This window comes from Myxocyprinus asiaticus, chromosome 6 (assembly GCF_019703515.2).
Source record: "Myxocyprinus asiaticus isolate MX2 ecotype Aquarium Trade chromosome 6, UBuf_Myxa_2, whole genome shotgun sequence".
In the NCBI taxonomy this organism is placed as follows: Eukaryota; Metazoa; Chordata; class Actinopteri; order Cypriniformes; family Catostomidae; genus Myxocyprinus; species Myxocyprinus asiaticus.
Genome location: NC_059349.1, coordinates 5941377 through 5957418, shown reverse-complemented (window position 1 = coordinate 5957418; position 16042 = coordinate 5941377). Strand labels below are relative to the sequence as shown.

Sequence of the window (16042 nt, the reverse complement as noted above, 5' to 3'; positions counted from 1 at the left end):
AACACCATTCCTCCTGGACACTTTATTTTCTCCTTTTATGGACATTTTTTGTTTATTATTATTTCCAATAAATGCCTCACCGAGGCTTAACGCCACATCCACTGTGTCTGTCTTTTGCTCATCCCCGTCACAGTGGTGGAGAATGCGGGCACTTTTGTGGACAGAGATGGCGCAGTTGGGCACCAACAGTGACGTCACACTTCCTCTCGTTTGACGGTTATATGGATAGAGAAAACACAAGGACAGCCTCCCAGGTAAGTTGCATTTAATAAGCATTTACCCTGTGGCTGGTTGAGGCTGTCATATTAATTTGTGCTTTTCTCTGTTCCCAGCCGGGTGCGAGCGAGAGGGAGAGCTAGCCCAGAGAGGTATTACCCATACGTCCACTCTGACTGTAGGGCCTGGTTGAGGAAGTAGTGCACACCTCCGGCTCAGGACTCCATGGTTGGATACGAGCATGGGAGGAAGTGCCAAAGGGGTGATGCTTGGGGGAGGAGGGTGGTGGAACAACCCACCTCTCCCTCTAGTCAACGTCGACCCGGCCACAGGGCCAGGACTGGGTCAGGCGGTGGAGCCGCTGGAGGAGGGGTGGGTGGAGCCGCTGGAATAGGAGTCTGAGTCTGGGGGCAGTGGTGGCTTAGCAGTTAAGGCTCTGGGTTACTGATCAGAAGGTCGGGGGTTCAAGCCCCAGCACTTGTTGGGCCCTTGAGCAAGGCCCTTGACCCTATCTGCTCCAGGGACGCTGTATCATGGCTGACCCTGCACTCTGACCCCAGCTTAGCTGGGATATGTGAAAAAAAAAGAATTTCACTGTATATGTGCAAATGTATAATGTGTGATAAATAAATATAATTAAATTAAATTAAATTAGTCTCTGGGGGAGTGGGCAGAACCGCTGGAGAAGGAGTCTCTGGGGGAGCGGGCGGAACCATTGGAGTCGTCGTCTCTGGGGGAGTGGGCAGAACTGCTGGAGGAGGAGTCTCTGGAGGTGTGGCTGCTGACTCGTTGGCCGTGGCAGGCGTGGGCGCTGGCTCGTTGGCCATGGCGGGCTTGGAGCAAGGTGCCATGGAGGGCTTGGAGCAAGGAGCCGTGGATGCAGGTTTTGGCCCAGGGTTCCCACCATAATCCACTGTGTAATGGGAGCCTTCTCCGCATATTCACAGAGTGTTCAGTGAGGATCAGCTGGAGGCATCAGTTCCTTCAGTGCACTATTCAGACCGGTCCGAAAGAAAACCACCAGAGAGCGGTCTGGATAGTGCACTAAATTCGCTAATTCCAAAAACTCACGGACGTGATCCTCAACTGGATGGTCCCCTTGCTTAAGAAGCAGAATTCTGACAGCCGCTAGATCCATGTGGGTCAGATCTTCTGTAACGGATGGTTGCTGAGATGAGACGCTAGACGCTGGATCTAAATGCAGGCTTTAAACAGACATGGACTCATAAAGCAACAAACAAGAACTGACAAAGAAAGGGTTCGTCATGGTCTGGGGTGGTGCGTCACAGCATCATTGGACTGAGCTTGTTGTCATTGCAGGCAATCTCAATGCTGTGCGTTACAGGGAAGACCCTCCCTCATGTGGTACCCTTCCTGCAGGCTCATCCTGAAATGACCCTCCAGCCACCAGCCATACTGCTCGTTCTGTGCATGATTTCCTGCAAGACAGGAATGTCAGTGTTCTGCCATGGCCAGCAGGATCTCAATTCCATTGAGCACACCTGGGACCTGTTGGATCGGAGGGTGAGGGCTAGGGCCATTCCCCCCAGAAATGTCCGGGAACTTGCAAGTGCCTTGGTGGAAGATTGGGGTAACATCTCACAGCAAGAACTGGCAAATCTGGTGCAGTCAATAAAGAGGAGATGCACTGCAGTACTTAATGCAGCTGGTGGCCACACCAGATACTGACTGTTACTTTTGATTTTGACCCCCCATTTGTTCAGGGACACATTATTCCATTTCTGTTAGTCACATGTCTGTGAAACTTGTTCAGTTTATGTCTTAGTTGTTGAATCTTTTTATGTTCATACAAATATTTACACATGTTAAGTTTGCTGAAAACAAAAGCAGTTGAAAGTGAGAGGATGTTTCTTTTTTTGCTGAGTTTATTCACTGCAAATCTTGTCTTCCACCTGTTCAAATGATGATACATGAGAACTTCTTAGTTTATGTACAGTGCAGCCATTAGAAAAAGGAGAAGGCGAAGAAACTGAGCACAAACTTCATTGGTTCTTGGGTGTATCGTTGTTCGGTTTGAGCATGTGAATGAGATTTGAAAGCTGCTGTGAAGGGGAAGATTTTCAGAGATTAAAAGGAAGCTATTGAATGATTTTAGAAGATTTGGAATACAGTACATGAATTGTAAGGTCAACTTTGATACTTTTATTGTTTGTTTGTTTGTTTTCTTTTTTTTTTTTTTTTTTTCATTTTTGGAGCTTGGCAGCCCCAGTCCCCATTGTATGGGAAAAACCGGTTGAGAAATTTAGCTAATCATCTTTTGTGTTCCACAAAGGAAAGAAAGACTCTTTTTTTTAATTATCAGAATTCTGTATATATTCTAATTTTATAACAATATATATTCTAATTTTTTCTTGAAGAGCACACTGAATTCTATTCTGCAAGACAAAAGGATAAAGCTGATCTTCTGCACTTACTCCATCAGACACCAGATGGCAACATAAGAGACGTGATCTGTTTCTTGACATGGTAAGTGCTAAGGCACAAGCATTTATAGCTATGACTCATAATTAGAGTTGATCAAACTCATCAGTACTAAACTTAACTCATATAACTCGTACCACACCATTTGCTGTGGACATGAATGATACCTCAAATCAAGTGGCTTGTTGAGGAGAGGTGGGCTATTACTTTTCTAACCAGTCAGACAATTTTCACTTGGTGCACAACCAAACAAGTTCTCATAAAAAAATCCCATAGACTTACATAGGAGGCGCCCTAGTCAAGCACTGATATTCACTGGTATTTTATGTTGCTATTTACTTCAGAAAATGCAAACCAGTGTTGGGGAAGCTACTTTGAAACAGTAGTTTCACAAGCTACAAGTTACACATAACTTAAAGTAGCTAAATTACAGCAATCTACACTTTAAAAAAATTAGATTACACAACAAGCTTTAAACAAAAAGTAGCTAACTACATTGAAGCAATTTAAAGAAGGAAATATTTTATATATATATATATATATATATATATATATATATATATATATATATATATACACTGGGTTGGGGAGTAACGGAATACATGTAACGGGAATACATATTTAAAATACAAAATATATGTAACTGTATTCCACTACAGTTACAATTTAAATCATTGATAATTAGAATACAGTTACATTCAAAAAGTATTTTGATTACTGAAGAGATTACTTTGCATTTTATTGTCAGTTGTTTCATTTAATATTTAGTGCCTTCAGATGGAAAACATTTATACATATAAATGATGCGATCCAAAGAGCATTTGAAAGTGGTGAAACACATTCTTATGATGTGTTACATTCATACGAGCAGACAGAGAAGTAAGTTTGAAGTAAGTTTGGAGCACAAGAAATAGAAATAAACCTTGTATAAATTGTCAGCTTTACACTAACATGTGTATTTTGTCTTACTGTACTGGCAGAGTTTTTATAGACAAAAGAAGTGAAAAAATCTGCCAGTGCTGAAGAAGTAATCCAGAGTATTTAGAATACATTACTGATCTTGAGTAATCTAACGAAATATGTTACAAATTACATTTTACAGCATGTATTCTGTAATCTGTAGTGGAATACATTTCAAAAGTAACCCTCCCAACCCTGTATACACACACACACACACACACACACACACACACACACACTCACAGGCGGCCAAACGTTTGGAATAATGTACAGATTCTGCTGTTTAGGAAGGAAATTGGTATACAGCTGATCTCCAAAGTATAGTCAGGACATTACTGATGTAAAAAACAGCACCTTCACTATTTGAAAAAAGTCATTTTTGATCAAATCTAGACAGGCCCCATTTCCAGCAGCTATCACTCCAACACCTTATCCTTGAGTAATCATGCTAAATTGATCATTTGGTCCTAGAAAATAACTTCCATTATATCAAACACAGTTGAAAGCTATTTGGTTCATTAAATGAAGCTTAACATTGTCTTTGTGTTTGTTTTTGAGTTGCCACAGTATGCAATAGACTGGCATGTCTTAAGATCAATATTAGGTCAAAAATGGCAAAAAAGAAACAGCTTTCTCTAGAAACTTGTCAGTCAATCATTGTTTTGAGGAATGAAGGCTATACAATGCTTGAAACTGCCAAAAAACTGAAGATTTCATACAAAGGCGTACACTACAGTCTTCAAAGACAAAGGACAACTGGCTCTAACAAGGACAGAAAGAGATGTGGAAGGCCAGATGTACAACTAAATAAGAGGATAAGTACATCAGAGTCTCTAGTTTGAGAAATAGACGCCTCACATGTCCTCAGCTGACAGCTTCATTGAATTCTACCCACTCAACACCAGTTTCATGTACAACAGTAAAGAGAAGACTCAGGGGTGCAGGCCTTATGGGAAGAATTGCAAAGAAAAAGCCACTTTTGAAACAGAAAATCGAAAAGAGAAGGTTAGAGTGGGCAAAGAAACACAAACATTGGACAACAGATAATTGGAAAAGAGTGTTATGGATCTTAACCCCATTGAGCTTTTGTGGGATCAGCTAGACTGTAAGGTGCGTGAGAAGTGCCTGAAAAGACAGCCACATCTATGGAAAGTGCTACAGGAAGCTTGGGGTGAAATATCACGAGATACTCAGGACAAACTGACAGCTAGAATGCCAAGGATCTGCAAAGCTGTCATTGCTGCATATGGAGGATTGTTTTATGAGAACACTTTTAAGTAGTTTAACATTTTTTGTCAAATTGTAAAAGTACATTTTTCACATTATTAATGTCCTGACTATACATTGTGATCAGTTGAATGCCACTTTGGTAAATAAAAGTATCAATTTCTTTCCATAAGAGCAAAATCTTTACATTATTCCAAACTTTTGGCCGCCAGTGTATATATACAACAGTTAGTTCCAGTGTCAGAAGTTTACACACACTTAGGTTGAAGTCATTAAAACTCATCTTTTAACCACTCCACAGATTTCATATTAGCAAACTATAGTTTTGGCAAATTGTTTAGGACATCTGCTTTGTGCATGACATAAGTAATTTTTCCAGCAATTGTTTACAGACAGATTGTTTCACTTTTAATTGACTATATCACAATTCCAGTGGGTCAGAAGTTTACTGTGCCTTTAAGCAGCTTGGAAAACTCCAGAAAATTATGTAAAGCCTTTAGGCAAGTAGCCAATTAGCTTCTGATAGGCTAATTGGCTAATTGGAGTCAATTGGAGGTGTACCTCTGGATGTATTTTAATGTATTTATTTTCAAACTTAGTGTATCTTTACTTGACATCATGGGAAAATCAAAAGAAATCAGCCAAGACCTCAGGAAAAAAAATTGTGGACCTCCACAAGTCTGGTTCATCCTTGGGAGTAATTTCCAAATGCCTGAAGGTACCATGTTCATCTGTACAAACAATAGTACGCAAGTATAAACACCATGGGACCACGCAGCCATCATACCACTCAGGAAGGAGACGCATTCTGTCTCCTAGAGATGAACTTAGTTTTGTGTAAGAAGTGCAAATCAATCCCAGAACAACAGCAAAGGACCTTGTGAAGATGCTGGAGGAAACAGGTAGACAAGTATCTATATCCACAGTAAAACGAGTCCTATATTGACATAACCTGAAAGGCTGCTCAGCAAGGAAGAAGCCACTGCTCCAAAACTGCCATAAAAAAGCTAGACTACAGTTTGCAAGTGCACATGGGGACAAAGATCTTACTTTTTGGAGAAATTTCCTCTGGTCTGATGAAACAAAAATGTAACTGTTTGGCCATAATGACCATCGTTATGTTTGGAGGAAAATGGATGAGGCTTGCAAGCCGAAGAACACCATCCCAACCTTGAAGCATGGGGGTGGCAGCATCATGTTGTGGGGTGCTTTGCTGCAGGATGGACTGGTGCACTTCACAAAATAGATGGCATCATGAGGAAGGAAAATTATGTGGATATATTGAAGCAACATCTCAAGACATCGGCCATGAAGTTAAAGCTCGGTCGCAAATGGGTCTTCCAAATGGAAAATGACCCAAAGCATACCTCCAAAGTTATGGCAAAATGGCTTAAGGACAACAAAGTCAAGGTATTTGAGTGGCCATCACAAAGCCCTGACCTCAATCTGAAAGAAAATTTGTGGGCAGAACTGAAAAAGCGTGTGCGAGCAAGGAAGCCTACAAACCTGATTCAGTTACACCAGTTCTGTCTGGAGGAATGGGCCAAAATTCCAGCAACTTATTGTGAGAAGCTTGTGGAAGGCTACCCAACACGTTTGACCCAAGTTAAACAATTTAAAGGCAATGCTACCAAATACTAACAAAGTGTATGTAAACTTACCCACTGGGAATGTGATGAAAGATACAAAAGCTGAAAAAAATCATTCTCTCTACTATTATTCTGACATTTCACATTCTTAAAGTAAAGTAGTGATCCTAACTGACCTAAGACAGGGAATGTTTTCTATGAGTAAATGTCAGGAATTGTGAAAAACTGAGTTTAAATGTACTTGGCTAAGGTGAATTTTAATTTCTGACTTCAACTGTATATATAACAATTGCAACTGTCTGAAAGAATCGATTTACTTGTTTTTTCCGAACACTACATGAGAGCAGGCGGGGTGGGGGGGGTTTAGGTGAGTGTGTTTGATTATTCCATCGACTCCATTGCTGTGTTTACAATACAATGTGACTAATGTAGCGTTTTGTGATGCTACAGCACTACTTGTTGGAAATATGTTGCTCGTTACTGGAAAAGCTACACTATTGTGAAAATAGCTAAACAATTGTCATGCTACTGAAAAATGTGCTACTTTTAGTTAGCAACTCCAACACTGATGCAAAACTAGTTAATACATGCTTTACCACATGTAGCAAATGACCCAGATTTGGGAGCCTCCACATTGTCATTACATTTGGATTTCTTCTTCTTGGCTTTCGCTTTGTAGGTGAACAAAATGAGTTTGACTCAAAATCATATGGTGAACAAAACAGAGCACATATCACATAAGTGTGGCATGAACAGATAACTTTACAATTTAATGAAGAATTGTTTGAATTATACTTTAAAAAATTCACTCAAATACAAGTATACTAGGATGAGATCTGATATTTCTTATTTTGTGGTCATAGTTTTGAATGAATACATCACATCTGATCGCATGCGTTCTACTTGCACAAGCTGAAATATTTAAACGCATCTGGGGCCGGATTCACGAAACGTTCTTAAGAAGACATTTGTTCTTAACTACCATTTTCTTCTTAATTTCTAACTTAAGAAAAAAAATAAAATTTAATAGATACATTTATCGCTACGATTTACCAGTGTTGAAGTATTTCATTTGTTGTTGGTTATTAGACAAGGCAACTCCATGAGCAGGCTGATCAGACAATGTCAAAGCCTGTCTTTTTATTCTTAAGAAAAAAAATGTAGAAAATATTTGAGAACTCAGGAAGAATTGCACTTAGGAATGTTCTTACGAACCTCTTATAATTTATCCTAAGAACTTTCTTAATTTTTTTCTAAAGAACATTTTCGTGAATCCGGCCCCAGAGGCTCAGCAAACGATTGAAAATCCACGCAGCCTCCGTGCGGCTCTCCATTGGAAATGAATGACCTCTGGCCTATTGTCTGTCGGATGCAGTGAAAAGGTGACTTTTATTCTTGGCCAGAATAAGCTGCAATAAGGACCTGGGGCCTCTTGTATAAAACTCTGATTAGATTTCTTCCTAAAAGTGTGCGTAAGCACAAAAGTCAGATTTTGCGTATGTACAGATTTTTTTGTGCGTACGCAAAATCTGACTTTTGTGCTTACGCACACTTTTAGGACCTGCTCATAGTTCCCTTAATAAATCCCAGCTAGCGGAAGATTGCACGAACATGCACGTGATTCATTCCCCACTCCGTCTCCTCCCCAAAATAACCATATATGGAGTGTACACGGCCTGTTTTTACTATGCATATCCTCATCTGCATAAAATTACCATATGCATTTCACCATCCAGACACGTGATTACTGCGTTTAACGGTACGAGAAACTGTATTATAAGAAATAAGACTGTAAATGTCACATATAAGGTTAGATACCGCACCGTGAAGAAACATCATTTATTAAGATATGAACGTGTTTTCAAAGAATGCATCTTGAATATCCCTTGGCAAAATGTTTTTATCTTTGCAGACATAAATCTAACCTAAGCAATTTTGCTTCTCAGAAAAACTTTGAAATCATGTTAAGGGTGTTTTTACTGAGAAGTTCAATATTTAGTACTGGGAACAAAATGAAAATTATTACAATTCTTTGTGCAGCATTGTCTGATATCATCGGATTACTAAGATTTTATATTTGACTGGTATTTTATATTTAAAAAACAGCTGAACGGCAAATGTACTTTTATGATGTTTTTATTAGACTAGATCAGGGTTTCACTGCGATGAGGGTCGGGATGAAGTGGAGCAGGCAGCACATTTGATGCACATTTGACTGTTTCTGATGAGACATGTCTCTCCAATGATCTGTTCGACTACTGAATGTGGCCAGCAGTGTCTGTCTTATAGTTACTGTCCATTTACAGAGTCAGTCAGAGTCAAATGCACATGGCATTACAGATCATCTTTACTCAAATGCTGTACTCAAACTCAGTACATGATTGTAATAGAACAGAAAATCTCAAACTAAGAAATCTTCACTGTCATTTTTAGTTATTGTATGTAAAAAAAAAAAAAATAAAAAATCAAATCACTTTTATTGTCACACAGCCATATACACAGGTGCAATGGTGTGTGAAATTCTTGTGCAGTTCCAATCAACATAGCAGTCATGACAGTGATGAGACATATACCAATTTACAATAACATCAAATTAACACAACACAATTTAAAGTCTAATATACACATAATTACACACAACACAATATACAAATAATAACATACACTGTGCAGTATACAATACACACAATATAGATACACATTATACAATAAATATAAAAAGTATATATAGTAGTATATATTGAATGTACAGTAGGTTGTATTGTACTGTATTGACATTCAGGCTGTCGGTTGATAGTAAGTTGTTAAGAGAGAATATAATATAATAATAATATAATTTATGACAGTCCGGTGTGAGATATAAGAGTAATAAAGTGCAGTGCTGATGTATTTTGATCATGGGAGATCAAGAGTTCAAAAGTCTGATTGCTTGGGGGAAGAAGCTATCATGGAGTCGGCTGGTGCGGGTCCTGATGCTGCGATTCCGCCTGCCTGATGGTACCAGTGAGAACAGCCCATGGCTCGGGTGGCTGGAGTCTCTGATGATCCTCTGAGCTTTTTTCACACACCACCTTGTATATATTTCCTGGAGGGAGGGAAGCTCACCTCCAATGATGTGTCTGCCAGTTCGCACCACCCTTTGCAGTGCTTTGCGGTTGAGGGCGGTGCTATTGCCGTACCAGGCGGAGATGCAGCCAGTCAGGATGCTCTCTACAGTGCAGGTGTAGAACCATGTGCGGATGTGGTGGTTCATTCCAAACTTCCTCAGCCGTCTCAGGAAGAAGAGGCGCTGATGAGCCTTCTTCCCAACGACTTCAGTGTGGATGGACCATGTGAGTTCCTCAGTGATGTGGACACCGAGGAACTTGAAGCTGCTGACTCTCTCCACTGGTGCTCCATTGATGGTGATGGGACTGTGTTTTTTTTGTGACTGTCTTTTCTTCTGAAGTCCACCACAAGCTCCTTTGTCTTACTGACATTGAGGGAAAGGTTGTGCTCCTGCCACCAGTGTGTCAGAGTGTGCACCTCCTCTCTGTAGGCTGTTTCATCATTGTCAGTGATCAGACCTACCACCGTCGTGTCATCAGCAAACTTAATGATGGCATTGGAGCTATGTGTTGCCACACAGTCATGTGTGTACAAGGAATACAAGAGTGGGCTGAGAACACAGCCCTGTGGGGCTCCAGTGTTGAGGGTCAGTGATGAGGAGATGTTGCTGCCTATTCTAACCACCTGGCGTCTGCTTGACAGGAAGTCCAGGATCCAGCTGCACAGCGAGCTGTTTAAGCCAGCTGGTTCGCGCACGCTCTGATGACGCGGCCTTGAATGCCATCTGGGCCCACGGCTTTGCGGATATTCACCCGTCGGAAGGATCGGGTTACATCTGCTACAGAGACGGAGAGTGAACTAATCTCTGTAGCTTCGGCCGCGAGAGCTCTCTCAGCGAGGGCGGTGTTATTTCCCTCAAAACGAGCATAAGAAGTATTTAGCTCATCCGGGAGAGAGGCAGCGGTGTTCATGGCGGAGTTTTTATTCCCTTTAAAGTCCGTGATGATGTTAATTCCCTGCCATATGCTTCTAGAGTTGGTGGTGTTAAACTGTCCTTCAATCTTGTTCCTGTACTGGCGTTTTGCTGTTCTGATAGTTTTTCGGAGGGCATAACTGGCTTGTTTATGCTCCTCCACGTTCCCGGAATTGAAAGCGGAGGTCCGCACATTAAGTGCCGCGCGAACATCGCTATTTATCCATGGCTTATTGTTCAGATAGATCCGTGTTGTTCTGGTCGGAACTACATCCTCCACGCACTTTTTGATGAAACACATTACGCTATCAGCGTAAAGCTCGATGTCGTCATCAGAGGCGGACCGGAACATCTCCCAGTCCGTGTGATCAAAACAGTCCAGTAGCGTAGAGTCTGACTGGTCCGACCAGCACTGGATCGTTCTGAGGGTGGGTGCTTCCTGTTTCAGTTTCTGCCTGTAAGCGGACAGAAGCAGAATGGAAGAGTGGTCTGATTTGCCAAATGGTGGGTGGGGGAGGGATTTGTAGCCATTCCAGAAGGGAGAGTAGCAATGGTCCAAAACCCGGTCCCCTCGTGTGTTGAAACTAATGTGCTGGTGGTATTTTGGTGTAACTGATTTGAAACTGGCTTTATTAAAGTCCCCGGTCACAATGAACACGGCCTCAGGGTGCGCGGTTTCCTGCTCACTTATACTCCCATACAGTTCCTTGAGTGCCCGGTTTGTGTCGGCTTGTGGCGGGATGTACACAGCAGTGATAAAGACCGCTGTGAATTCCCTTGGTAACCAGAATGGTCGACACAGAAGCTTGAGAAATTCCAGATCAGGAGAGCAGAAAGACTTGATAGAATGTACGTTCCTCTGATCACACCAGGATTTGTTGATCATAAAACATACACCACCACCTCTGCTTTTACCTGAGAGGTCTTTCGCTCTGTCCGCTCGGTACACGGAGAACACCGCGGGTTCAATGGCTGAGTCTGGAATCTCCGCAGACATCCAAGTTTCTGTTAGGCAGATAATGCAGCAGTCCCTTGTCTCTAGTTGGAAAGAGATCCGCGCTTTCAGCTCGCAGAGCTTGTTATCCAGAGACTGAAAATTTGCCAATAGAATACTGGGTAGCAGGGGTCGATTTGCATGGCGTCTTACTCTGATGAGAACGGCGGCTCTGTTTCCCCTTTTCCTCCTGCGTTTCCGCGGCCGTGCAGCCCAGACAAAGGGCTCTGCTTGCGTGTTTGTAAACAGCGGGTCGGCATTGAGGAATTTGAAGTCCGGTTTTCGGTGTGTAATTGCAGAACCAATGTCCAAAAGTGTTTGTCTGTCGTAGACAATAAGGCAGACAACATCCAAGACAAAAAACATAAGAATTGTGAACAAAACAAACAAAACACTGCCATGTTGTGTCGGAGCTCGCAACGCAGCATCCATACTCGGCGCCATCTTGAGTCCAAATGTTCCTTCTCTATGATGACCAAATGCAGCTTATCCCAAACCAATATTTCCTTTTTACAGCTTATATTTGAATGCCTTATCAATTAGTTACATACAAATAATATAGCCTACTACTGGCTTGATAACGATTACTTCTGTTTCAAGTGCTTAACTACATACTTTTTTATTCTAAATGTGAATTAAATGAAAATCAGGGTTTATAATCAGTCTGTTCAGTTCATTATTTGTCCAGCTGGAGTCGGCAGTAAGAGTGTGCACGCACAGTCAAGAGTGTCCGGACAGTGTGCACATATTTACACCAAGTTTATTTTTTTATAAATCCCGATATGTTTGTGGGAAATTGCTTAGGCACATTTCAATATCCATTTTGTGCATACGCAACATTTATACATCAGGCTCCAGATCTTTTGCCATTTAGGTTACGTCGTCCACATTAATCCGGATACATTTGAAAAAAGTGTTTTTGTCCACATTGAAACGTATGAAAACCCTTAAATCCCCTTACTGCACATGCAAAAAATTGCCATTCCATGTACGGTCTGAAACGCAATTATACTCGTATTTCATTGCCAGACAGCAATTCAGAGTAAACTTCCCGTTGCCTTTGAAAAAATGCAATGTGAAGGTTGTACAAAGCAACATTTATCTTTAACCTCATGCTACCCCACGTTCACATGCGTGGATGTTGTATTTTGGCTTCGCTATATGCAACGTATAATTTAAATGAATAAAAACCGACTGAATACTGTTCACAAGACTCTAGACTGTCATTTAAGAGTTAAACTTTTGCCGCACCGGGTCACGTGACACAACAGCATGCATTTTTTCATTGAATCCTGTTTGGTTGTAAAGAGTATTGTCTCTAGTTTCGTTTGATATGCTGCTTTAAAAAACCTGTTCATTTTTCGCACGTCAGCACGCTGATAAACATGATGTCCACATATGTGAAAATTGACACCACATTTCCTCAAAAGTAGAAAAAACATGTTGGTTATTTTGAATAACATTCAACATTAACATATCTGTGGGTCACTTCGCTTCATTATTAATATAACTTTTGTTATATTTTATTTTGTTATCACTGTACAATACAATTCTATTGATTAACATTAGTAAATGCATTCCTATATTTACTGTGCATTATCACATTGAGAAAAATGGGTTCATCCACATATTCAGGCTTTATATGGAGTTAGGATGAAAATAAGGTGCATTTTGAACTGTTCTGAGACCAGTGAAGACAGACAGCACACTGGAGGTTATGTCTTTCACTAAATAGGGAGCAAGGGAGCATCCTATATCTTTTGATGCAGCTAAGTGCATTCAATCCTAAAATCCGATCAAAAGTTCAGTTTCAGGATGCAGATGATGTTTGGACCACTCAGGACAATGATAATCGGTACATAGATTCAGAGTTTTATAATGGTACATTTTATTTTAACATGGTTGGCAGTGATTGGATGATGCTGGACATTACTTTGAATAAGAATTATTTATTCAGCTTTACAGAAATTCAGCTGTAATGTCTGTAACGTCTCAAAAACATGAATAACCAACACCCCTGGACACAAAATAAACTATCTGAAAAACATCTGACTTTCTATAGCTTAGAGTTATTTAAAAATTCACAATGTAGTCCCGCTGTCCACATACAGTACTGTGCAAAAGTCTTAGGCACTTCACAAAAACATTTGTCTTAAGATGGTTATTTATATCTTCAGCTTTAGTTTGTCAATAGGTAATATAAATGTTAGACTCCCAAACATTACTTTTGCAAATAGAATAATAGAACAGGGAGCCCTGCAACAGATGTCACTGCCCCCACAAAGCCCCCTACTGAAGATTGAGTCAGTCTGAGATTACATAAAGAGACAGAAGCAATTGAGACATCCTAAAAAGATAGAAGAACTGTGGTGAATTCTCCAAGAATCTTGGAACATCCTATCTGCCAACAACCAAGAAAAACTGTCCAGGTGTACCTAGGAGAATTGGTGCTGTTTTGAAGGCAAAAGTGGTCACACAAAACATTGATTTAGCTTTTATTTTTTGTTTGCTGGTCTTCGTATGATGTTAATTTATAAATGAAAACTATTCATGGCATTATGTTTGAAGAAATCCTCACTATGCAACATTTTTCACAAGTGCCTAAAACTTTTGCACAGTACTGTATGTGGACGTCAATTTTTAGGAAAACTATTTGCTCTAGAATTTTTTTTTAATTATTATTATTATTATTTTGCTTGTTTATTAGGTGCTACTAGTTACAAATCAAAAAGGGAAATGGAAAATGCACACAGCAGTCACGCTCGGGTCTCAGGAGGTTAACAATGATGTCAAAGTGAATAGCAGGCAAAACAACGGCGCTACATACATGGGCCGCCATCTTGATTGTTTTGGGTTGAATGGATCGCATGACTGCATCACATGACAACAAATACATCATCGTTTTCAGACAGCTCCATTTTACCTGTACACACCACAATGCGAAGACAACGTTTCCAAATTTATCCACTTGGGAGAGCGTTTTTGAAAAGCTCAGTTTTCACTGACAAAAACAGCATCTCGGCGTAGACGGAAGGCCAAAACTTAGAGGAACAGATGCGTATTCAAACAAAAACGTATTAGTGTGGACATGGACTTAGTCAAAGGTCTGGCCTTATTTGAAGAGGAAGGACTCACGTGATGGTGTCGATCATGTCCAGGCCCATCTCCACACAGCAGTGAGCGTGGTCAGTTTTGGGTTGAGTTAGTCCTGAAACACAGTAGTAACAGTCGCCCAGAATCTTGATTCGCCTACAGTGATTCTCCTACCAGTGAAAAGAGGAGACAAAGGTTAACACTGAAAGGCGCACTCAGTAATGTTTGGTTTATGTTTCACCTTGGGACAAGAATTAGCTAAATGCTGTTTAAAATAGCTTTAGATGGAGTTCAGCAAGTCATACTGCATGACATGTCAACTTATCAAAAGTTTTTCATTTTAATTATACATAAAGCATTTAAGGAAATGTAGTTCTCATATCTAAATACCTTTTTAAAAACTTAATTTGAACAAAACCCTAATCATAAATCTTGAACTATGCTGTGTAACTTTAGATCATCAAATCAAGCCAAAAACCACCCAGAACACCTTAGCAACTGCATACAGTAGCAACCACCCAGTGCGCACCTTAGCAACCATCTAGCAATGCCCCCGGGAACTTTAGCAACCATCTAGCAACCCTAGCAACTACCCACAATGCCCTGGCAACCAGTGTTTTTGCAAAGGCAGGTACTGCTCATTTCACATACTATCACCAAAATTATTAGCAGTTAGAAGAAACACTTGATTGAGGTGTGATTCAGGGGAAACAGACACAAATCTGCAGTATATCAGACTGAACTCCTCACTACTGGGCAGCTTGTCTCTCAAGGACTAATTGCTGTTAATGATATATTTTCTGGTATAATCAAAATAATACACAAAATTCACATCTCTATGTACTGTAGTATATCTAATATACCATAAATACCATAAAACAAAGATTTTGTAAAATGACAGAACAGCACAGGAAGCAGCTGAATATCATTTGGAATAATTTATCTATGATTTACTGAATAGACTCCATTGTGTAAATATAGAAACAGTTTGAGCACTAATGCCCAGTGTTTAATTTTTGCTACGCTTAGAAAAGTTGTCTCAAATTTATGTTGATATTTTTGGGGGATATAATCATTTTTCAGTCAGTAAACATGTTGGGATTTAAGGGGGAAAAAAACCAGGTCAAATATTTACTAGGAAAACTGCTAAATTCGTTTTGACAGATATGCAAATTTTGTCCCCAAAAAACAGTTGTTGTGATACAGTTCATAGTGCCAGCTACTGTTGTGTAGTTTTTACCCAAATTTTATGAAAATGGAGTGGTGGTGGCGGTGTTGTGGACTAAAGCACAGAACTGGTAATCAGAAGGTTGTTGGTTCAATCCCCACAGCCACCACCATTGTGTCCTTGAGCAAGGCACTTAACTCCAGGTTGCTCCAGGGGGATTGTCCCTGTAATAAGTGCACTATAAGTCACTTTGGATAAAAGCGTCTGCCAAATGCATAAATGTAAATTAAAATGATACTGTATATTATTTAATTGCTTTAAACAAACGTTGC

The 16042-nt window shown here is 40.3% G+C and overlaps 1 protein-coding gene across 3 annotated transcripts in view; it reads right to left on the bottom strand.

Moving 5' to 3' along the window:
- The window catches only part of LOC127442858 (adenylate cyclase type 1-like), a 103562-nt gene that overhangs the window by 24627 nt on the left and 62893 nt on the right, over window positions 1–16042 (bottom strand). For all 3 annotated transcript variants that reach the window (XM_051701116.1, XM_051701118.1, XM_051701119.1), the window contains exon 6: window positions 14585–14712. In XM_051701116.1, coding sequence (XP_051557076.1) covers window positions 14585–14712 — 128 coding nt within the window. The remainder of the gene's footprint in view (window positions 1–14584; window positions 14713–16042) is intronic.